The following is a 21,678-nucleotide window of genomic DNA, read 5'->3' as shown; positions in this document are numbered from 1 at the left end:
AGACCCCCGGTGTTCAATGAGGTCTTACCACACTCTGACGCCACTTCATTCTCGCAGTGTCGGACAACGCACGCGACTGCTTGGGAGGCAACCCCGCGAGATGAAGACGCAGGCTTATGATCACCTCCACACGCTGCGCGGACAGTAAGGAGCTATTGTTGTTGTGCTAACGCACAGTAGATGCGGTAAGCCAAAGCTTGTGGTTCAAATATTGCTGCCAAGGGCGGTACAAGCTGTAATAGGTTCAGGCGGCAATTACATTTCCACATAAATAGAATACTTATTCCCTAATTAATTTAATTTAAAAAAATGGCACAGTAATAACTCTTTATTATAACCCTTTATTTACACTTAATCTAGCATACCTGAATCTCTATGTGTCTCGGGTTATCTATGTATTTCTCAATCAGAAGTCTATCATCTCCAAAGCTTGATGCTGCTTCCTGGGATGAAAACCGGAACCCTTCCCTGTAATAACAAGCAAGCGCACAAACAAACACATTTCAGGATTTTAGTCAGATATTTGCATTTTGCAAAAATAATGTGCTGGAGCTATCAAACATCGCCATCTCCAACAAGTAACTTGCGAACCATCCATTTTTGAGCAGTTGAGCATAATATTATGTACCTTGGTGGTGTTATATTTCATCAGTTAACAATCACATGGTCCCATTTTTACCACAATATGATGCGGTTTGCGAATTTGCCAATGAAACATTGTTGCAGAGGTTACTATCCTGTTGTCTGATACCAAATGGCTTCTTGCCTTCCCTTAAAAATGGAATCGAGAAACAGCAACTTGAACTCAAATCAAAGAAAATCAGAGATGGCATGATGGGTACACTTCTGTCATTTAAGGCAAAGCTGTCGTTTTAGATTTAGCAATCTAGAAAACAAAAGGTTTTAGCATTTGCCCTCCATCGTAACAGCACTAAAGGGCTATTTTGTTATTCATTCAATTTAGGAAGACATTTGTGAGAACATGCTTTTTTGTGGTGTGTCAAATTTGTAAGATGCATGATGTGTGCATTCTCCAGTGGACTTAAAGGGGAAGTCAACGGAAACATTTTTTTTTCAGGAATATGTTTGATGCAAGACCACTAATTGAAACAGGGCATACTGATTAATATGAAATATGAGTTAAGCAGCAAAACCCACCAGCTTTTAGCCATATCTGGGGGCGGCCATTTTGTCTTCCGTCGACTAAAAATGACATCACAACTGCTCACAACGACCAATCACTACTCAGATTCAGAAAACAGGTCAACCGTGATTGGTCGTTGTGAGCAGTTGTGATGTCATTTTCAGTCGACGGAAGACAAAATGGCCGCCCCCAGAGATGGCTAAAAACGTGTGCATTTTGCTGCTTAACTTACATTCCACAAACGCGAAATTAATCAGAATGCCGTGTTTCAACAAGTGGGCCTGCTCGGAACATATTCTTAAGAAAAAAATGTATGGGTTGACTTCCGCTTTAAGCTGTCCAACGCACAGTGAAGATGAAACATATTGAATGTTTTGCTTCAGTTACCTGCCTGCTGACAGCCCGATGACGACTGACTCGTGCTGACACTGCAGGACATATACTGGGCCTTTAATGCTCACCTACACCCACCCATTGGCCGTAACGCGTTCTGACCACATTACACCAACTGCCAAACGTCGACATATTGTATCTGTGTAATCTACCTTTTAGCATTTTTATGGACTTCAGCCACTGAATGAAAGCAAAACAACCATGGGCCAGAGGAACGTTTTGTCCCAACAGCTAAGGTGCCAGAAACCAAATGTTCTCAATTTCGGTGTGAAAGGGCCTATAGTATGAAACAAAGTTAAATGGAAAACGGTCTCTTTGAATTTTGTAACTTAAAAAAGCCAAGGTCATGACAAAATGCCGTGCTACTGTAAGAGACATACCTTGTTTCCTCATCATTCCATGCAACTCTCATTCCTTTCCCTCCTCCGCCTGCAGATGCTTTTATCATTACTGGGTAGCCTAGTAAACAAAAACAATCAACCACAAAATAAAAACAATATGAATATATTTTGTCAAAATGATGAATGTTTATAAAATATGAGCCCACAAATCTTTCAAACATCTCCAATGAATGCTCACACATTGAAAAGTCTGTAAACCCTATACCAGGGGTCGGCAACCCGCAGCTCCGGAGCCACATGCGGCTCTTTCATCCTTATGTTGCGGCTCTGCGTGGCTTGCGAAAATAAATGATAAGTGTCCGACTGAAGTGTTTGTTATTTGTATCAAAAATGTGTATCATGTCTACTTATTAAGTCAAAGTTTTTGGCCACTTTCATATGTGGTCCTGGATCGGATACGTATCAGATTTTTTACAATGCGACCGCAGTCTGAATTGCCAGGTCGCATATATCCGACATTGACATCATCCGGAGCCCAAAATGCGCTCCGTGTGGGCGGAGGCAGAATGTTGGCAGCCGGGAAGATCAAAGTTGTTTTGAGCAACAGTACTGATTTATATTTGACTTTAATTTAATCCCCAAAGTGGACATTGATAGTGATAGTAGCAATTCAGATCGGCTAATTTTTTTATGCGCGGTTATGACGTGACGTCATCTTTAGTGACGTCACCATGAAATGAGATCCAAAAGCCTAGAGATAGATATATATATATATATATATATATATATATATATATATATATATATACACACACACACACACACACACACACACACACACACACACACACACACACACACACACACACACACACACACACACACACACACAGCTTAGCAAGTTTGGTTGTGACTGGAAACACAATTGATGAATCGTCCATATGCAGGGATGGTACTATTAACGCATGTAATTTGTCCATTGGCGGTTGTTGAACTCCTGACACGGGAAACACTTGCTTATTGGATCAAGTAAGCAATCAATCAAACATAAGGTCCAGTCTATGTTTTGAAATCTCGTTTTGCTAAAGCCATCGAAGGATATGCATCTTAGGCTCGGTGTGGACTAACTATATTACTAGAATACTTTTACTGCACCATTGTCGAAGTAATGTGATCATTGATGATGGATTATGAAATTGTGTCGGACATTTATGAGGCTGAAATGGTGAGTTCCTTATTTTTTTGTGCGTTCGCGATTGTTTGACTTAAATGCTCGCCGAACCTGCAGATATGATTTTATATTATAATGTTTGATATCATTCGAATCTGCGGAAACTCAGTTTTCTAACCATATACAACATTCCCGTGAATGCTTTGAAGTTGTTCTGTATAAAGCGAATTTCCCGTGTGCACGACGCGAAAACCCATCCGTGGGCCGATGGACCTGCAATAACATGTGAAATGATACAGAGGTAATGAATAATGTGTTAATAATTTCACACATAAGTCGCTCCAGAGTTTAAGTCGCACACCCGGCCAAACTATGAAAAAAATGTGACTTATAGTCTGGAAAACACGGTACAAATGTGCATGTACTTCAGCACCAGCAGCTCGAAAAAGTGCTTTGCTGATTTTAAATATTTGTTACAAATAAAATACTCCTTCTGTATCCGCAGCTCAGCAGTACATTCAATATTTAAGAAAATAAAAAGGCTGTCCTGAGTTGCATAAATGTATAATTCTGTAACTATGGCTAAGTTGCATTTTAAAACTGTAACAAGAAATGTGGCTCCTACTTGCAAAAGTATCAGAGCTCGCTGAGAGGCAAGGTTTAACGTTTTAGCATTTCAGGTGAACGAAGCCATCCAGCTCGGCGGCGACAATCATGTTAGTGGCATCATCTGTAACTAAAACGTCTTTCTTTGCAATGTTCATTTATCCATTCATTTAGGGCACTGCTTAACAGCTCAGCCACATTAGCACCTGTGTGTCTTTCATTCATTGCTCTTGTTTGGAGGACATGTGAACTTAGCTTCCACTCAGCGCTGACGAAATGCCCAGTTAGAGTAACAAATGATTCGGTGGCGACAGACGTCCACGCATCATATGTAACTGATTGTATTTGCCTTTGACGCGCGGCCATAACATCTGTTTTGGTTTGGTTGTAGGGCGTCGGCATCGCCGTGTCAGTAGAATAGCATGAGGATGGTATGGTGTACCTGGGCTACAATGTATGCAGCAGTGCTCGAAATCCTTCATTTTCCACGACGGAACATGGATGCAAATCCTTGGCAATAAATGCCGAGATGGCCTTCGTAATTCGCTTCGCTTTCTCCAAGGAGGCTGGCAGCTTCCTCGATTGTTCTGTGATTGTTAGTGCCACTTGTAGCCGCAGCAACAACAGCCAGCCTTCTCCCAGACTCCTCCGTTGGGTGGAATCGACTTAAATGATTTCTCATGTTTGTTGTGTTGCCAAAGTATTTTATTTTAGCGCAACACAGCTTACATATAACTTGGCTCTTGTCCAGTTCTCTGCCACTGTCAACGTTGTAGAAGCCGAAGTGCTTCCATACATCAGCTTTTAAATTTGAAGCAGCATTTCAGTCATCCATGTTTGTTTTCCTCTGTGCGTGTGTTGGAGTTGCGTATCCCAAAGTTTCCCAGAAATGACAATTGCCACACTTCTTAGTTTCGCATTATTTAGAACATTCTGTATTACTTTAATTAACATATTTAAATAATCGAAATGTGGACCTTAGCGAATCGATTCAGATTTGTCCATGTCTGATGGACTGATGTCGTGATACATCTAAAAATCTCAATTTTCCCCTACCTCGAGTTGAAATGGCTGTTTGAGTGTTAAAGGCTGCCGACCCCTGCTCTATACCAACTGCCTCTACAACATACGACACCGACAGTTACAGTATTGTACCATCAAGGGATCTGGTAACTCGAAAAAAGGGCTGCTTTTGTCTTGATCGTAGCAGAAAAGGTAAATATTGTCAATAGTTTTTCTCCTTGTTTGGATACAAAATCTACTTTGACATAAATGATGACTTACCAATGTTTTGTGCGATTTTTACAGCTTCCTCTGGAGTCTATAACAGAGGGTTTTGGTTACAGAAAACAAGTGAAAACTGATAGTTGTATTCTAAAAACAATGATAAAGACAACACTGACAAGGGATACAAATATCCTTCATCCTAAACAACTGGAATTAGATTAAACATGAAATGAGAAAATGTTTCATCCAGTCAGTGCTTTTCACATACCTTGACCACTCCATCAAATCCTGGAATAGTGTTGACCTTTGCAGCCTTAGCAATTAGTTTGCTCTCAATTTTATCCCCCATGGCTTGGATAGCATGAGTGTCTGGGCCAATAAATGCCACACACTCCTTTGCCTAGAAAATGCATAATAATACCATATTACCGCTACATACAGTTACAGAGAAAAGTGTTCAACCATACATTTTAGGATGAGGTATTGTTGTTCCAGCTCAGCAAAAAACATATAGAAATATTTGGACAGTGACCTTTACTATTTTGCCTCGCTGCATGGACAATGGATAGTAAGTCATTTATTTTATTTAATACTTGGATGAAATTGTCTTGCAGTCAATTACTGCCTGACGTTTGGAGGCCAGGGGGATAACAGAATTTTGTTTCCACACAGGAAAAACTTTCCAGGATTTCACTGCTGCTTCCTTTAGTCGTCGTGTGTTCGAGTGGCTGGCTGCCTCAAGTTTTATTGGGAGAAAACAAATCAGACAACTGACCAGGGGTCTAACTTATCAATGCTGCGTACGCACAAAACGGGGTCTGAAAGATGCGTATGCAACTTCCTGCAAAAAGTGTGTAACTTATTGAAAAAAAAATTGACAGGAAAAAGTGTGCACGTGTACAGCGGCCAGACTTAGCAACAGTGCACACACAACACAGGGCTTGAAAGATGTGCACGCAGTAATAAACCCTGTCAAAAAATTGACGGGAAAAAGGGTGCACATGTATGGAAACATTAACCCAGCAATAGGCATATTTTGGGGAAATTCAGTGATTGAGTGGGTGAGGTGGTGATTGAACCTCGCGCCACATCCATTTTCACTTACTATGCAATGTTAATCATGTGGATTGTTTTCCACTTTGAGTACAAGTTTATATTTTGAATGTTTTGTCTGTCCTTTTGTAAAGACACTCAGGCCTTTGCAGGTGCCCTTTGGGAATAAATAAAATGTTTTGATTGTAAAATCACATATTGACGAATGCGTGCACACTCGTGGGTGGAGGGCAGCTTTCTTCAAGCGACTCTCCTGCATTTACCATGTGCAACTCTAGAGGAATTAACGAAGGATAACACTGCTTTAATTTCTGGATCGTCTCAGGCTTCGATGTCCCTATTTCCGACAATACACCACACACCCACAAAAAAAAAAAAAAAATCCTTAAAAGGATCAACTGAAAAACAATCCTTTGGGATTTACCTAATTCGGACATGTAAACCGGTTGCACATGTTTAAAAAGTGGTAAATTTACGTAATTTTCTACTTTTTTCTTTGAAAATATTCAAATGACATATGTTAGTTTAACACATGTCCAAATGAGGTAAATCCAAAGGATTTATTATCCCAGTAAGCCTACATTTGTTTGTAGCTGAGGGTGTTACTGCACAGAGCACCCAGAGCGCGGCTTCAAAACCTGAGTTGGTCCCACTTGGGGCTCGAAGCTGCACTGCCACCCGCATAAATCACTGACTTGGAAGCAGAGTGTGCTGATTGCTGAGCTAAAATATCCCGGCCATCAACTCAGCAGCCAGCACCTCATTTTTCGATTTTACTCTAATATATGCCAGTTTATTACATTTTAACCATGCGCAGTCAATGTACACGAATTACGTAAACTGAAAACTTTTTTCAGAGCAGTAACATTTGCATTCCCGATTTGTGTCCCTCTGTGTGAGCACTAAACTACGCCTGCTCTCACTAGAGGAGCAGTAACAGTTAATGGGTCGCCGTCGCACCATTGCAATTTCTATTTAGTAATTTATTTGAGGGAGGAAGCACCTCCTTTCAAGTCCGACCACTTTCTATTTCTCCTTCTGTCCTGCCTGTCGTCTTACTTGTCTTTTTGTCTTTTTTGTACACTGCAAAGTCAGGCCACCAAACAATATTCCATTCCTTGTTTCCACCGCACTGATAAGCATTGTCCTCATGATTCACCTTTCACAAGGCGTTGGCCAGCATGGCTCATTCACTTACATTTACTGCTATCGCATTGACCATTGGGTATGTACAGGGTAGTGTATGCGGGTTCCCAAGTTCAGTGACTTATCAAGATAAAATGTCCTACAGGTGTGTGTACATACGCAGGGTTTGATAGGTCAGATTTTTTTCGGATGCCATTTTCGGCGTTTGTGCGTACGTGCAATTTTAGTTAGAATGCTATGCACTCTTTGATGAGTGGACACCTCGCCATTGAGGAATACTGTATCCAGTTCAGTTTTAGTCCAAGATGCGTTTCACAATAACACACAGTTAAACAAATGGATCCTCCTTTATAATAGAAGTCAAAACATGGCATTCAAGAACAGGGGCCTCACTCATCAATGTTGCGTACACACACAACGGGCCTGAAAGTTGGTATGCAACTTCCCGTACAGTGTGTGTGACCTATCAAAATACATCTCATGGGAGAAAATGGGCTCCTGTACAGAAACTCTGATGCGTAGGGACATTTACGGGACAGAAATTAGTGACACAATTTGTGAAGTGGTGAACTGAAGACAGATTGTACGTTGATGCTTTTCACACAAAGGGAAATCAACCCAAACACATTTTTTTCCAAGAATATGTTCTCAGCAGGCCCACTGGTTGAAACATGGCATTCTGATTAATTTTGCGTTTGTGCAATATGAGTTAAGCAGCAAAATCCACCCCTTTTAAGCCATCTCAGGGGGCGGCCATTTTGTCACTTCTGTCGACTGAAAATGACATCACAACTGCTAAGGTAACGACCAATCACGGCTCAGATTCAGAAAACAGGTCAGTCGTAGTAGAAAGGAAGTAGAGAGAGTAGAAAGAAACCATTTTGAACAGGTTAGACCTTCTTACGCAATCTTACATAGAAAGGCTCCACAGCCACGTCTCGACCTTTCTGGCATCCATTAACAGTTAAACTAAGTATTATGGAGTCTTCTGGTAGTTAATAATAGCATAGCAAACATTATCACATCACATTTTATTTATATAGCACTTTTCATACATAAAAATGCAACTCAAAGTGCTTTAAAACATTCAAAGCAAAACATAGAATTATCTTCAATCAAAAGAAAAGATAAATTATTTAAAAGTTGTTGAAAGCCAAACTAAAACGGTGTGTCTTGAGCTTCCTCTTAAAAATATCAACAGTCTCTGCAGACCTGACGTCCTCTGGCAGGCTATTCCAAAGGTGAGGACCAAAACAGCTGAATGCAGCCTCGCCATGCATTTTGGTCCTCACCCTTGGAATAAATAAAAGGCCGGCGCCAGAGGACCTCAGGATCCGCGAGGGCTGGTATGATAAAAGCAAATCAGATAAATAAGATGGCCCAAGACCATTAACACATTTATAAACTAATAAAAGTACTTTAAAATCGATCCTGAAACACACAGGGAGCCAATGCAGCAATTTCAAAACTGGCGTAATGTGCTCCCGCCCTCTGGTTCTCGTCAGCACCCGAGCGGCTGAATTCTGCAGTAGTTGCAGTGGTGAAATGCTCTTTTTCGGGAGGCCAGAGAGCAGGGCATTACAGTAATCTAAACGACAGGAAATAAAGGCATGCATCAGCACTTCCGTGTTAGCCTGAGAGAGAAACGGGCGGACTCTGGCGATATTCTTAAGGTGATAAAAAACAATCTTGGTTACATTTTTAATATGAGGAATAAAACTGAGTCACCAAGGTTCTTCACACAGTGTGAGGGATTAAAAATGTGTAGTTTTGGTAAAAGCTTCTCTCTCTGACCTTCGGGACCGATAACTAAAACCTCAGTCTTGTCCTGATTGAGCTGTAGGAAATTATCTGCCATCCATGACTTGATATCTAAAATGCAATTTAAAAGGGTATCAATGGGTCCTGTGTCATCAGGAGACACGGCAATATACAGCTGCGTGTCATCAGCATAGCTGTGAAAGCTGATGCCGTGTCCCCTGATGACATCCCCGAGGGGAAGCATATAAAGATTAAAAAGTAGGGGGCCTAAAATCGAACCTTGAGGAACCCCACATTTAATTTCATGGGTTTTGGAGGAACAAGTATCCATACTTACAAAGAAATATCGGTCTGTGAGATAGGAATAAAACCAGTACCAGAGATGCCCACTAGATTTTTAAGTCTATTTAATAAAATTTGGTGATCTACTGTATCAAAAGCAGCGCTGAGATCCAGTAGCACCAAGACTGTGAGTTTTCTCTCGTCTGCAGTGCACCTAATATCATTTAAAATCCTTAAAAGAGCAGTCTCCGTACTGTGGTTCATCCTAAAACCAGATTGATATTTCTCCAAAATATTATTTGTATTTAAAAAATGATTAAACTGGATGAAAACCAGTTTTTCTAAAATCTTACTTAAAAACGGTAAGTTGGATACGGGTCTGTAATTATTAAAAACGCTCGGGTCACAACTGCTCTTCTTCAGAAGGGGCTTCACCACCGCCGTTTTAAAGGCAGCGGGGAAGACGCCCGTCTGAAGAGAACAATTGACTATATTTAAAATTTGTTCTTCAAAAAATCCATAAAGGTAAAAGAACCAGGCAAAGGTTCCTTCAGAACTTTTCAGCCACAAGTTGCCATGTTCAACATCCAGTCACCAGAATGAGAGAATTGAACCCAAAGAACCAGATTTATTAGCTCTAACCTAAAGCTATATAATGAGGTTGATGATGTCCCTACTCCAGTGACAGTGATCAATCTGTCATAAAATCACATTTATGTGATTTTGTTTTTAAACCATCATATTTAAACAAAGTGATAAGACTTAAAACTCCATTCATTTTGGTCACAGTAATCAAAGTACAATTGAAATCGTTTCAACTCTCATCACGGAAGAGGAACCCGAGCGATCTATGTCGTAAAGACGACTATAGGCCTAGATAGAACAACCCGGCGTTGGCCAACTGTGACCCACGCTTACACCCTCTGGTGTTGGGGGTTGATATAAGAGATATAATACCCCTTCCATACCATCGGCGGTGGTAGTCACTATTCTTCATCGTTAGAAAAAGCCAACGGAAAGTTGTTGGCCGGGGGCGGATTATAAAAATGCAAACAATGCATTCAGTAATAATTATTGCTCACGGTGCAATCCCACGCGAAGCAAACCCTCACACTCTTGACACATTGTCAACCCTTGCTTTTGTACTTGAAAGAAGATTAAGGCAGCAAAGGCGTGCTCACTGTTTATCCGCATTAGTCACTTCCCGTTGTTTCCCCGTGCGCTGATTGCCTAGCTAACAGAGTGACCAAATGTCACGACGCCGATTCAACATGTTGAAAAACCCACCAGACACTTCCTGACGGGGTCCGATGTTACGACGGTGGTCGCTACATCAATCAGACAGCGCAATCTGACGCCCGAACGCTGACCGGCGTCTGATGTCGGATTGGTGTATCTAGGCCTTATGAATCTAACAGATCCCACCCACCTGTATTTCCAGAGTTCTCGGACGAACAAGCCACATCACATCCAGTAAAATTTAATTGAAAAAAAAAAATAGAAAAATGACACTGTATGAATGGCGAAGTGGGTAAATAGAGAGAAATTTGAAAGTTTTATGAATGAGGATTGTACTCACTAGTCTCTTTGCAAACTCTTTGTTTTCGGAAAGAAAGCCATATCCTGGGTGGACCTTGACAAAGTAGAAAAAAAATGAACACGCTGTAAATATTCAGAGCTGGAGTAACAACATGAACATTTCAAAATACAAGAAAGTATTAGCACGGAGTGCCCCGACTACTGTTTAACATGGGTTTGAATGTGACTGGTTAATTCAATTCTGAGCACAGCCACATACCCGGCAATTGGAGAATCCCCCCCCCCCCCCATTTAGTTTTACAGGGTTTTGGTTACAACAATGATGGAAAGAGTTTTGAAATGTTTTCAACTCTATACAACATATCCTTATCACATGATTACATCATGAAGTACTCAATCCTCAAGTATATATTGTGTTGTGATGAGTAATAAGCAGAGCTGGGCATTTTACAAAAAATTTGCGGTGTATTGCCTACTGCCTGCAGCCGGGGTACCCTTCTGCCATCTGTCTATCCGCCCTTTTGTCCGGCCGGGAAAAATAGTAATCACCTATAGGCTGGTCCGCCTATGATTTTAAACGGGATTCTGTTAGCTCTTCCAACTACCAACTTCAACAAACTAACAAAATTCCCCCTCTCCCTCTCCTGCTGGGCGATAATTGAAACGAAAGATTGACTCACTGACACATGGAAGCGGCCGGACTCAATGTGTCCTCTTTAAGCACCTTCCAGGACCTTTTTTGGAGCTTTATATACCTTTTAGGACCCCGTAAGCCTTGCCGCATTTAAAGCAGGTGCCCTCTGTCTCGTAACATAGGGAAAACGTCACTTTCTCTTGCCTGTCCCCCGACTCAAATCTGTCCCCCAAACAACAATAACTCAATCTAACAATGCTATTGTTACAGAAACCTAGCCTCACCGCGAAAATAGAGGATTACATAGACGCAAAAAATGGGCTTCCAACTGCTTAGACCGACTATATTTTTCATTTTCCTGTTTATCGCCTACAAAATGGGCGTTCGTCATAAGCGGACAGACGGACCAGTCCATCACATAGGCGGAATGCCCACCTCTGGTAATAAGTGTTTTTTTGCTAGGCATACTTTTGTGTATTCCTTTTCCAGCATAATCTATCTGTAGGTGTAGTCTTTTGTTCAAATCAGCAATCACAATCGCAATACCCTCTGCCTGTGATATCATCAAATCAAACATTGGTCTTTAAAAATTCCACTCTTGAGCCTGGTGAAGCATATTACATTACATATTATGTCACAGATTTTTCAAATTAAATCCTTCCCGAAATTAAAATAGCCACCCTCTCCGGACTTGCAGAAAGAGGAATATATTTGGTTGTAACTACTTCTTATATATTGTTCCTTCTCTGTCAGATAGGTCTGATAAGATACTGTACTTAGCATTACTGCTTAGAGGTGGATGGAGAAGGAGGAGAGGAGGGCGAAAAAGGCAAAGATACTACCGGCGCGCAAACAGACACGTTCGAGACACTTTGCGCATGCTCAACCGCAAGGAATGCTGGTCTTTGTAGTACAGAAAGTGCTTGTAGGCGGGAGTGCGGTATTTGGAGCTCAACCCACCGCAAGTACATAAGCAGATGTAAACAAGCTCAAAGACGCAGCACAAAAGCACACTTTTGGAGCAAGGAGGAAACCGTCTGCTTCATTCCTGAAATGAGTGACATGTATATCAAGTGTTTTATTGAAAGCTGAAAGTAACAAGTGGAAATGACGTCCATTTGAGTCATGACGCCGCGCGTCGCCGTACACAGTGGGTTATTCAAATGCCAGAGCAACTCTGTACGCTCAATCATGTAAACGGGATTATTTTGTAATCTTCGTTGCTGTCTGTGTGTTGTCGGCACTTGCTGCTTGCCAGCACGGCGCACACACATTTCCTATTGGTTGTACTTTGTTCGTGTCTGTCGATTGCTCCATGCCGCGCACACACTATTTGTACTTTGTTTGGTTTGGGCCGCTTCCTCGGCGAGACGGATTAGGAATCGAAATGTGGCACCGACATTTTAAAACCTGAATGATTCCGGGAGAACCAAAGTGTTAGTCAGGGCTCCACTAGGTTCCCGATTCCTGGTGACCAACCCAAGTCACGATAGGATAATATCTCGATATAAAGCTCACGATATGATAATTATCACAATGCTGTGGAGATGTTGGCGATATATAAAAGCTCACAATACTAAGTAAAAGCTCACGACATTGTAAAAAAAAAAAAAAAAAAAGCACTGGTTAAAAAAAAAAAAACAACAACACAATATTCTGTTTTCGTACATAACAGCTTTCACAAAGAAATAGGCATAGCCAGTCATGTGCTCCTATTGGCTCAGCAGCGCAAAGTATCATGGTCTATGTAGTTCACAATGCTGTGTTCTCTCTCTCTGTACGCTCAATCATGTAAACAGGTTATTCAGAATGTTTAAAAAAAAAAAAAATCTGAATTTTGGCCTTAACCCGAATATTGACTGCATGTTAACGTAGTCACTATGGTGCTGGGGACAAAATGGCGGAGGAGGCACGGCGTCGTAAAGTCGAAACGTCGTAGGTTGCGTACGTCATAATTCAAGGACTTGCTGTACTCTAATGAAATTTTGGGATGCCACTGTCCTCCGTACCAAGTGACATTTGACTCACTCTCCTTTTCATATTTACCTTCCTCTTTGCTACAGAAATAATAATGAACAACCGTATTTTCCAGACTATAAGCTGCTACTTTTTTCCTAGGTTTTTAACCATGTGGCTTATATAAAGGTGTGGCGATTCTGTGGATTTTTCTTCCACCCCTAAGGGCGGGCTAACCGGACTTACAATACAATACAATACAATACAAATGCCATTAACAGGATGTAGGAGGTGGAGGAGTTCAACAGGCGAGGGCACTACGCACTAGGTTATGAATTAGGTGGTATGCGGAAGATAAACCATAAATAAAAATCATACTTTTTATTTATACATTCGCACCTTTTTTTTTTTATAAATAGTTTTATACATTTTGGATTTGTTCAAAAGGAACTTTCATAATTATAAGATAAGATAAGATAAGATAAGAATGCCTTTATTGATCCTACAGTGGGGAAATTTTCATTGTTACAGCAGCAAAGATATAGGTCACACACAATTATAGTGTTTCAAAGAAATTTGTCTTCATATTTTTTACATTTTAAACATTTAATTGTTTTGTACCAAAAAAATAAATGATCGCTTGAATAATCATAATTTTGATTAATATCAAAATAATCGTGATTAATATTTTTTTTCATAATCGAGCAGCCCTACTGTAGACACATTCAACAGAAAAGACTTACAGCTTGGGATTTAGTGTCTCTGACAGCATCCAGAATTGCATCCATGTTGAGGTAGCTCTGATTCGTGGGGGCGGGGCCAACACATACTGCCTCATCAGCCATCTTGACATGAACCTGGATATGCAGAACAGTTTTACAGCAGTACACACTAATTTGCAATACCATCATGTTCTTGTGTCTGTCTTTGTGTACTTATCACATCAAGATATAATACAGTAAATAATTGAAATACATAGTTTATGCTTGTTATGTTTCAGTGGCTTGTATCTGTTCATATCTAGTAAGTAGCTTGCAGAATTTGTTGAATGTCCACAGTAAACAAGCTGTAAAGCGCATCATCACGATCTAGTTGGCAGATGAAGACAGTCTGGCCTTAGATGAAATTGCACGCAGTACATGTAAACCGGGACTTCACAAAGGGGTGGAAAAATTGGAGAAAATGAATTACACTCCCTACAAAACGAATTGGGACATTGAGGCCAATTCCTTTATTACTATGACCCCATTTATCACAGGAGATACTTTCGAGACCTACCCACAACAGATGAAAATCCACCTTCCTATTCTGCTATGATGGCACAAACTCTGTGGCTTCCCTCGGATTCGGATTTTCATCCGACCCTCTATTCGTCCCTAACCGGGTCAAGTACTGACTGAACGTGTCGTGTTGGATTCTTTTAAAATGCAAGACCACTGCATGTTCTCTTCTAGGGAGCCACCTACATTACCTACCTGCACAACGCTTTTCATGTGCTTCCCAGTAGTCACATTGTACATGCATGTTCTGCCCTCTAGCGGTTCCACACATTTAATACCATGGTTAATGCCACAGGAGTCAAAGACGCCATTTTACTGACTGACAGAAACACGCCCAGCCTGTCTTGTTTGTGTAATCCGGGATCGCAATTTTGTTTTGTTAACTAACTGTTAACATTTAGTACCTTATCCCTTTGCACGTGAAGTATGTCCTTGTGTGGAACATCTTTAAAAAGTAAAAATCTCAAGCCTATACATTTAAACCACCTGACCTGGAAATGGAAGTCGTTGTTTCCTCTTAAAATAAACTTGCTTTATTTTGCAATCATTATTTTATAAAAACCTAAAACATCTTGCGTTAAAACGCAAAAGTTTTGCAATAAAATGCAATGGCATTGCGTTATAACCCAATCTTCTCCTGATGTCCGATGGCTTGCTCCATTCGGCATCATTTTCATCACATCGGAATGTAAGTACAGAAGCGCTTTAAAAGGACGAGGACGGACGGGGTCGGAGGATGATTATTTTTCTATGAATAAGGACAGAGGGACGAGGACGGAAGGGTACCCAGGTCGCAGAGGGAGGACGGACCGGCAAAAAAGGGTAAAGGGCCCAGCTCTGTGTGTTACGTTACTTCAAACACACACCGTATTCGTGTGTGCCAACTACGATTAGCTTCCAGACACGACTCTCCCTAAATCCAAAATGAAATCAGGTATCAGCCACAACGTGCTGTCCTTTTCAGATCATCGAGCATGCCCGTCGTGCTGCCATGAAAGGCAGGTTGCATCGTATTAAATATTTTAGGTGAAACGTGCCAAAACCTTTGGAGTCTGTTGCTAACACCGGCTAGCCATGACACTGCATTACCCACGATGTTTATTCATTGTTTATTGTTTTATCAGGGATTGCCCAGATTACCACTACTGCGCATGTGCATCACAGACAGGCATAGAGCAAAGGCCAAGCGGTTTCGAGAGAAAAACAAAACCGGCAAATAAATAAATGACTTGTTGACTATTTAAATTCAATGTTGATGATTTTGATCTTCGACATGGTTGTGACTAGTCGCCAAATCTTGACAGCCCTGTTAGAGATCGATAGCAAGGAAGGAACGAAGGAAGAAAGGGTAGAAGAAATCAAGAAAAGAAGGAAGGAAAGAAGGATGGACAGACTGCGGGTGCATGCAAACTCGGCAACAAAAAAAGGAGAAGTCATTTAAAGCCAGGCCCAATGTTGCTGTACTTTGATGCACTAAACGGATTATATTTTTGGAAATAATTGGAAAATACTGAGCATTGATATACTTTGATAAACAGCCAACTCAGAACACAGTAAACTTGAACTCACAGCATTAGAGTCGACGTCACTATGGACAGCAACGGTCCGAATACCCATCTTCTTGCATGTCTTGATCACCTGATGGGAATACAGGGACATAAGTACATTAACCTAACCCACAGTGCTCCACAGACTAGAGATATTTTTCACAACATATTACAAATGTTTTTACAGTTTATACAGCAAAATACTCCCACAAATGTGGGCCTTCGATCATAAATTCGATTTGCCATTGCATACACACAAAAAGGTATTTCTAATGCATTAAAAAACAAAATACACACCAATTAAAGTCAAGCAAAAGCTAAATTATAGATAGAAAAAAATAAATAAATAATAAATAAAAATATAAAAAATCAAACAACACTGTTGGCATTGCCATAATTAAAAGTTAGGAATACCGGAGAACGGAGGAAAAACACACCAAACGCAGTCTTTTCGGTTTGGCTTGCAACACGAACATTCACCAAGTATGAATGAGGTGCGGCCATTTATTGATTGCACACCTGTGTGTAACCCCGCCCACACCCCCAAAAGTAGGTCACGTCAATCAAGAACAATTTAACAATCCAACACCCCCACTTGTTCTTAGGTTGACATGGGTACAACGCAACACATCCAATAGACAACAATTATTTTCTATTGTCTGTATATATAGACAAAAACATTTAAAGGAGAAATCAAAAAGAAAAAAGGAAAGAAGAAAAAAATAAAAAATGTATTCATCAGCAAATTTAGTAAAAATATATGCCTGTAGGACAGTAATGAATTATTATTTTACCATCATTAAGTACAGATCAGACAAAATTATATTTAATGTTATTTTATGTGCTTGCACCGCTGATGACTAACTAAGAGGGCAATAGCACCTTGGTTGTCTTCAAAAATAGTGACAGGTACATACTCTGATCCTTTGTCCATTCCAGAAAGTAAATGTACAAGATAAAGACTTTCTTGTGTGGTAACTTACAAAGCCATATATTCAGCTTCACACCTGGATAAAGCTACTGTGGGCTGTTTCTTAGACTTCCAAGAAATAAGAGCTCCACTCTCAGACAAACTAAAGCAGTAGCCAGTCATGCTACACCTGTCACTGTGATCAGCTGCGCAGTCTGCATCACAAAAGGCTACAAGTTTTAGATTGACATGTTTCCTGTAGCACAATTCCTGGTCCACAGTGCCTTTTAAATACCTCAAAACATGTTTAGCTGTCACCCCACGTTGTTGTTTTGGTTCAAAAAAGATACTGAGACGATTCACTCAATAAAACTCAGATCTGGCTGCGTAGATGTCAGTAGCCCTTTGCAATTCCACCTGGCAGTTTTACCTGAACGAAAGGTGCACTAAAGTAAATTTGATGCTGTACTTGAACCATTTGGAGTATCGGCATAGTTTTGGTCTCTTCTTGAAGATAACACTTTGAATTTTTCTCCTCAACTGTCAGAATATTTTTAAGTGCTACTGGCACTGAATTATGGAGGTTTGAATACATAAAAGAAGGCCGTGGGTAAGAACCAGATTTCTTAGTTCTAACCTAATGCTATAAACTGAGGTTGATGCTGTCCCTACTCCAGTGACAGTGATCAATCTGTCATAAAATCACATTTATATGCGATTTTGTTTTTAAACCATCATATTTAAACAAAGTGATAAGACTTAAAACTCCATTCATTTTGGTCACATCAACCAATCATGGCTGACCTGTTTTCTGAATCTGAGCCGTGATTGGTCATTGTGAGCAGTTGTGATGTCATTTTCAGTCGACAGAAAACAAAATGGCCGCCCCCAGAATGCCGTGTTTCAAGTTGTGGACCTACTGGGAACATACTCTTGAAAAAAATGTTTGGGTTGACTTCCGCTTTAAATAAAATAGTCTGTCTTGCATGTTAATATCAAAAGTCAGATCATTTTTATGGATGAGTCGATTCTGTCCTTCTTTGAAAATAACTGTTGCTCCTTGCGCTGTCGCTGCTTTGACCGAAAAAAATATCCTGAAAGAAAGATGGGACGTAAAGCGCCTCCTTCAGGATGATGTCGACACTGCGGCCTTTGGCGGTGCCTTTCTTCAGCGCAATCCGGCTGGCCTGCTCTCCTTCAGCCAACTCCAGAATATGGTTCTGGGGTTTAAAACTTGGGGTCAAATTCTTCAAATCTTGCGATGTCCGTGATGATATGCTTTGTCGCTCCCGAGTCGACCATGAGGACCTTCACCTTCATCATGCTGATGGGCTCACCCAGCTGCACCTTGAATGCGAACGTATGGTCCTCTTCGTTCAACGCTTGCTTCACTTTGTCTCGCTTTCTCAGCTGACAATTTGCGTCCTTATGTGTGGTGCTTGTGAAAAGTCTACTACATGCACTCCACATGCTGACACGCACTCCGCAGCTTTGTGCCGTTTTTGGCCACAAGTGAAACAGGTGATACCGGAGATATAATGCCGGCGATATGTAACTATTTCAACATAGAAACTCCAGCTAGAGCGAATGTTGCAAGAAGCGGAACCAAAGTGGCCAGGTTCAATACGTTAAACCTGATGCAACATTTGAGAACGAAACATGTGAACGAGCACCAAGAGTTTGCGGCGGCGGCAGCGAGCATTAACAAGGGGAATTGACCGCAACAACAAACCCTGCTCAATTTACATTGAATGCAGCGCCATGTACAGTATCTTGCTCATTCGCGACACTGGTGTGTGGTGACTGTTCAGTATTAGCCGTCGCTATTGGCTCAGAGCGGACGCTCTTAACCAATGGCGGGGCTGCTTTTTCATGTTGAGAGAAAAAAAAAACAGTGAGGTACAGGAAAAATAATGTCGGCGGCGATATGGAACTACTGTACTTCAACATAGAAACTCCAGCGAGTACAACAGCTAAGTGCAAAATTAGCGGTGCGAAAGTTGCAAGAGGTGGAACTAAAGTGGCCAGGTTCAATACGTCAAACCTCATAAAACATTTGAGGACGAAACATGTGAACAAGCACCAAGAGTTTGCGGCGGCGGCGGCAGCGAGCATGAACAAGGGGAATGGACCGCAACAACAAACCATGCTCAATTTTGGATTTTGGAGTTGAACTTGTTGGATTTTTCTACTGCTTGTTTTTGGTTTTGTAAGTGGATTTGGGATGCGGAAGTTGTTGCGATGGGTCACTAATACTCAAAACAAACTTTTAAAATAATGTCCTATAGCTTTTGTAATTAATCCGACACAATCTGTCTCAAAGATACCTCGTGTATATTATTTCTTATTTTTTCCTGTTTCACAAAGGTTTTTAAGTCTGACCAAGCAATGATAGCAATGGTTTTACATCCAAGTGAGTATGCAGTTCTTTAGAATTACAAGAAAAAAATGCTCATACATCTCTTTTTTTTCCCACAAAAGTCTGGTATCAGTACAGTATCGGCATCGACCGATACCGCACAGCTGGGTATTGGAATCGGTTTCGGGGCCAAAAAATGGAACAACACTACTTTTTAATACTTTTTGCAAACAGGTTAAACTCTCAACTGTCAATATAATAATAAAACAGACTTTGGGAACAATAACATTAATCGCTTCTCGACTGAATATATTGGCACTTGATCCATACAGATAAAGTCTGCAACTGCCCTGTTGAGCCTTTTAGCATCTTTGCTGTCCTTTGGGTACTCCATATGCTGTTGAAAGTAATCTTGGAGAGTAGGTTGCTTATGAGTGGGTGGTGTCACCCTATCTGAGCCAGTAGCACTAGACTTCTGTTGTCGGTGGAGGGAGAAGGTACAGCATTTTAATTAACATGATCATTTTAATTTGAATATCATAGCTTTATTTTACTTGTTCTTATTATTCAAAGGGTTTGTGTTTTGAATCTATACATGAAACATTTAATTGACATAACTAGAAAATAAATTGAGGCTCATTATTTCATCGAGGATAGGATTAGATACAGTATTGTGGGCTAATAAAATGTTTTACAAAAACGTGTTTCAATATAATATTTAATTTATATAACATTTATGCCTTAATTGGTTATTTAAATATTTTAAGAATGTAATTACATTTTTAAAAATACATTTTATCTATTTATTAACCATGGACATGTTCATGGGTTACAAGTGTCTTTTTGGCGTACACAACAACTGGCGAGTAGATAGAAAGTTTCTACTAGACAAACAGATTTTTTTACCAGACAATACAGTAATATAAAATTGTCATTTGTTAGAATTACTTTTTTATATGTTGGTCTGTCTAAATTGATTTTCAATCAAAGCAATCACATGGTGTCTCTTCATAGTATTTTATTAAAAGCTTCTACACAAGAAAGATATGATGGACTTAACTTTTTTTTTTTTTTAGACCACTGGTCTTCATAAATTACTAAACACATACAAAATTCAATCACATTTGGTGAATAAAACATCTTAATTTCACCCCCTGGAATGTATGTCGGCAAATGAAAGTTTACGACTGGGCTGGGAGGAGCTTTATACTAATGTCATTGACATTATAGTGTAGTGAACTGGTGAACAACATTATCAATCAATCAATCAATCACATTTTATTTATATAGCACTTTTCATACATAAAAATGCAACTCAAAGTGCTTTAAAACATTCAAAGCAAAACATAGAATTATCTTCAATCAAAAGAAAAGATAAATTATTTAAAGGTTGTTGAAAGCCAAACTAAAAAGGTGTGCCTTGAGCTTCCTCTTAAAAATATCAACAGTCTCTGCAGACCTGACGTCCTCTGGCAGGCTATTCCAAAGGTGAGGACCAAAACGGCTGAATGCAGCCTCGCCATGCATTTTGGTCCTCACCCTTGGAATAAATAAAAGGCCGGCGCCAGAGGACCTCAGGATCCGCGAGGGCTGGTATGATAAAAGCAAATCAGATAAATAAGATGGCCCAAGACCATTAACACATTTATAAACTAATAAAAGTACTTTAAAATCGATCCTGAAACACACAGGGAGCCAATGCAGCAATTTCAAAACTGGCGTAATGTGCTCCCGCCCTCTGGTTCTCGTCAGCACCCGAGCGGCTGAATTCTGCAGTAGTTGCAGTGGTGAAATGCTCTTTTTCGGGAGGCCAGAGAGCAGGGCATTACAGTAATCTAAACGACAGGAAATAAAGGCATGCATCAGCACTTCCGTGTTAGCCTGAGAGAGAAACGGGCGGACTCTGGCGATATTCTTAAGGTGATAAAAAACAATCTTGGTTACATTTTTAATATGAGGAATAAAACTGAGCTCAGAGTAAAAAATGACGCCAAGGTTCTTCACACAATGTGAGGGATTAAAAATGTGTAGTTTTGGTAAAAGATTCTCTCTCTGACCTTCGGGACCGATAACTAAAACCTCAGTCTTGTCTTGATTGAGCTGTAGGAAATTATCTGCCATCCATGACTTGATATCTAAAATGCAATTTAAAAGGGTATCAATGGGTCCTGTGTCATCAGGAGACACGGCAATATACAGCTGCGTGTCATCAGCATAGCTGTGAAAGCTGATGCCGTGTCCCCTGATGACATCCCCGAGGGGAAGCATATAAAGATTCAAAAGTAGGGGGCCTAAAAATCGAACCTTGAGGAACCCCACATTTAATTTC

General features: G+C 40.4%; 1 protein-coding gene across 2 annotated transcripts in view; it reads right to left on the bottom strand.

The window, feature by feature from the left end:
- pcca (propionyl-CoA carboxylase subunit alpha) overlaps window positions 1-21,678 on the bottom strand; it is a 53,798-nt gene that overhangs the window by 20,312 nt on the left and 11,808 nt on the right. For both annotated transcript variants that reach the window (XM_086045600.1, XM_086045601.1), the window contains exons 4-10: window positions 16,103-16,171; window positions 13,997-14,110; window positions 10,704-10,757; window positions 5,151-5,282; window positions 4,940-4,976; window positions 1,918-1,996; window positions 366-468 (exon numbers count right to left, since the gene is read on the bottom strand). In XM_086045600.1, coding sequence (XP_085901726.1) covers window positions 366-468; window positions 1,918-1,996; window positions 4,940-4,976; window positions 5,151-5,282; window positions 10,704-10,757; window positions 13,997-14,110; window positions 16,103-16,171 — 588 coding nt within the window. The remainder of the gene's footprint in view (window positions 1-365; window positions 469-1,917; window positions 1,997-4,939; window positions 4,977-5,150; window positions 5,283-10,703; window positions 10,758-13,996; window positions 14,111-16,102; window positions 16,172-21,678) is intronic.

This window comes from Filicampus tigris, chromosome 11 (assembly GCF_054856515.1).
Source record: "Filicampus tigris isolate MCC_2025a chromosome 11, RoL_Ftig_1.0, whole genome shotgun sequence".
Lineage (NCBI taxonomy): Eukaryota > Metazoa > Chordata > Actinopteri > Syngnathiformes > Syngnathidae > Filicampus > Filicampus tigris.
This window is presented reverse-complemented; position numbering and strand designations above follow the sequence as displayed.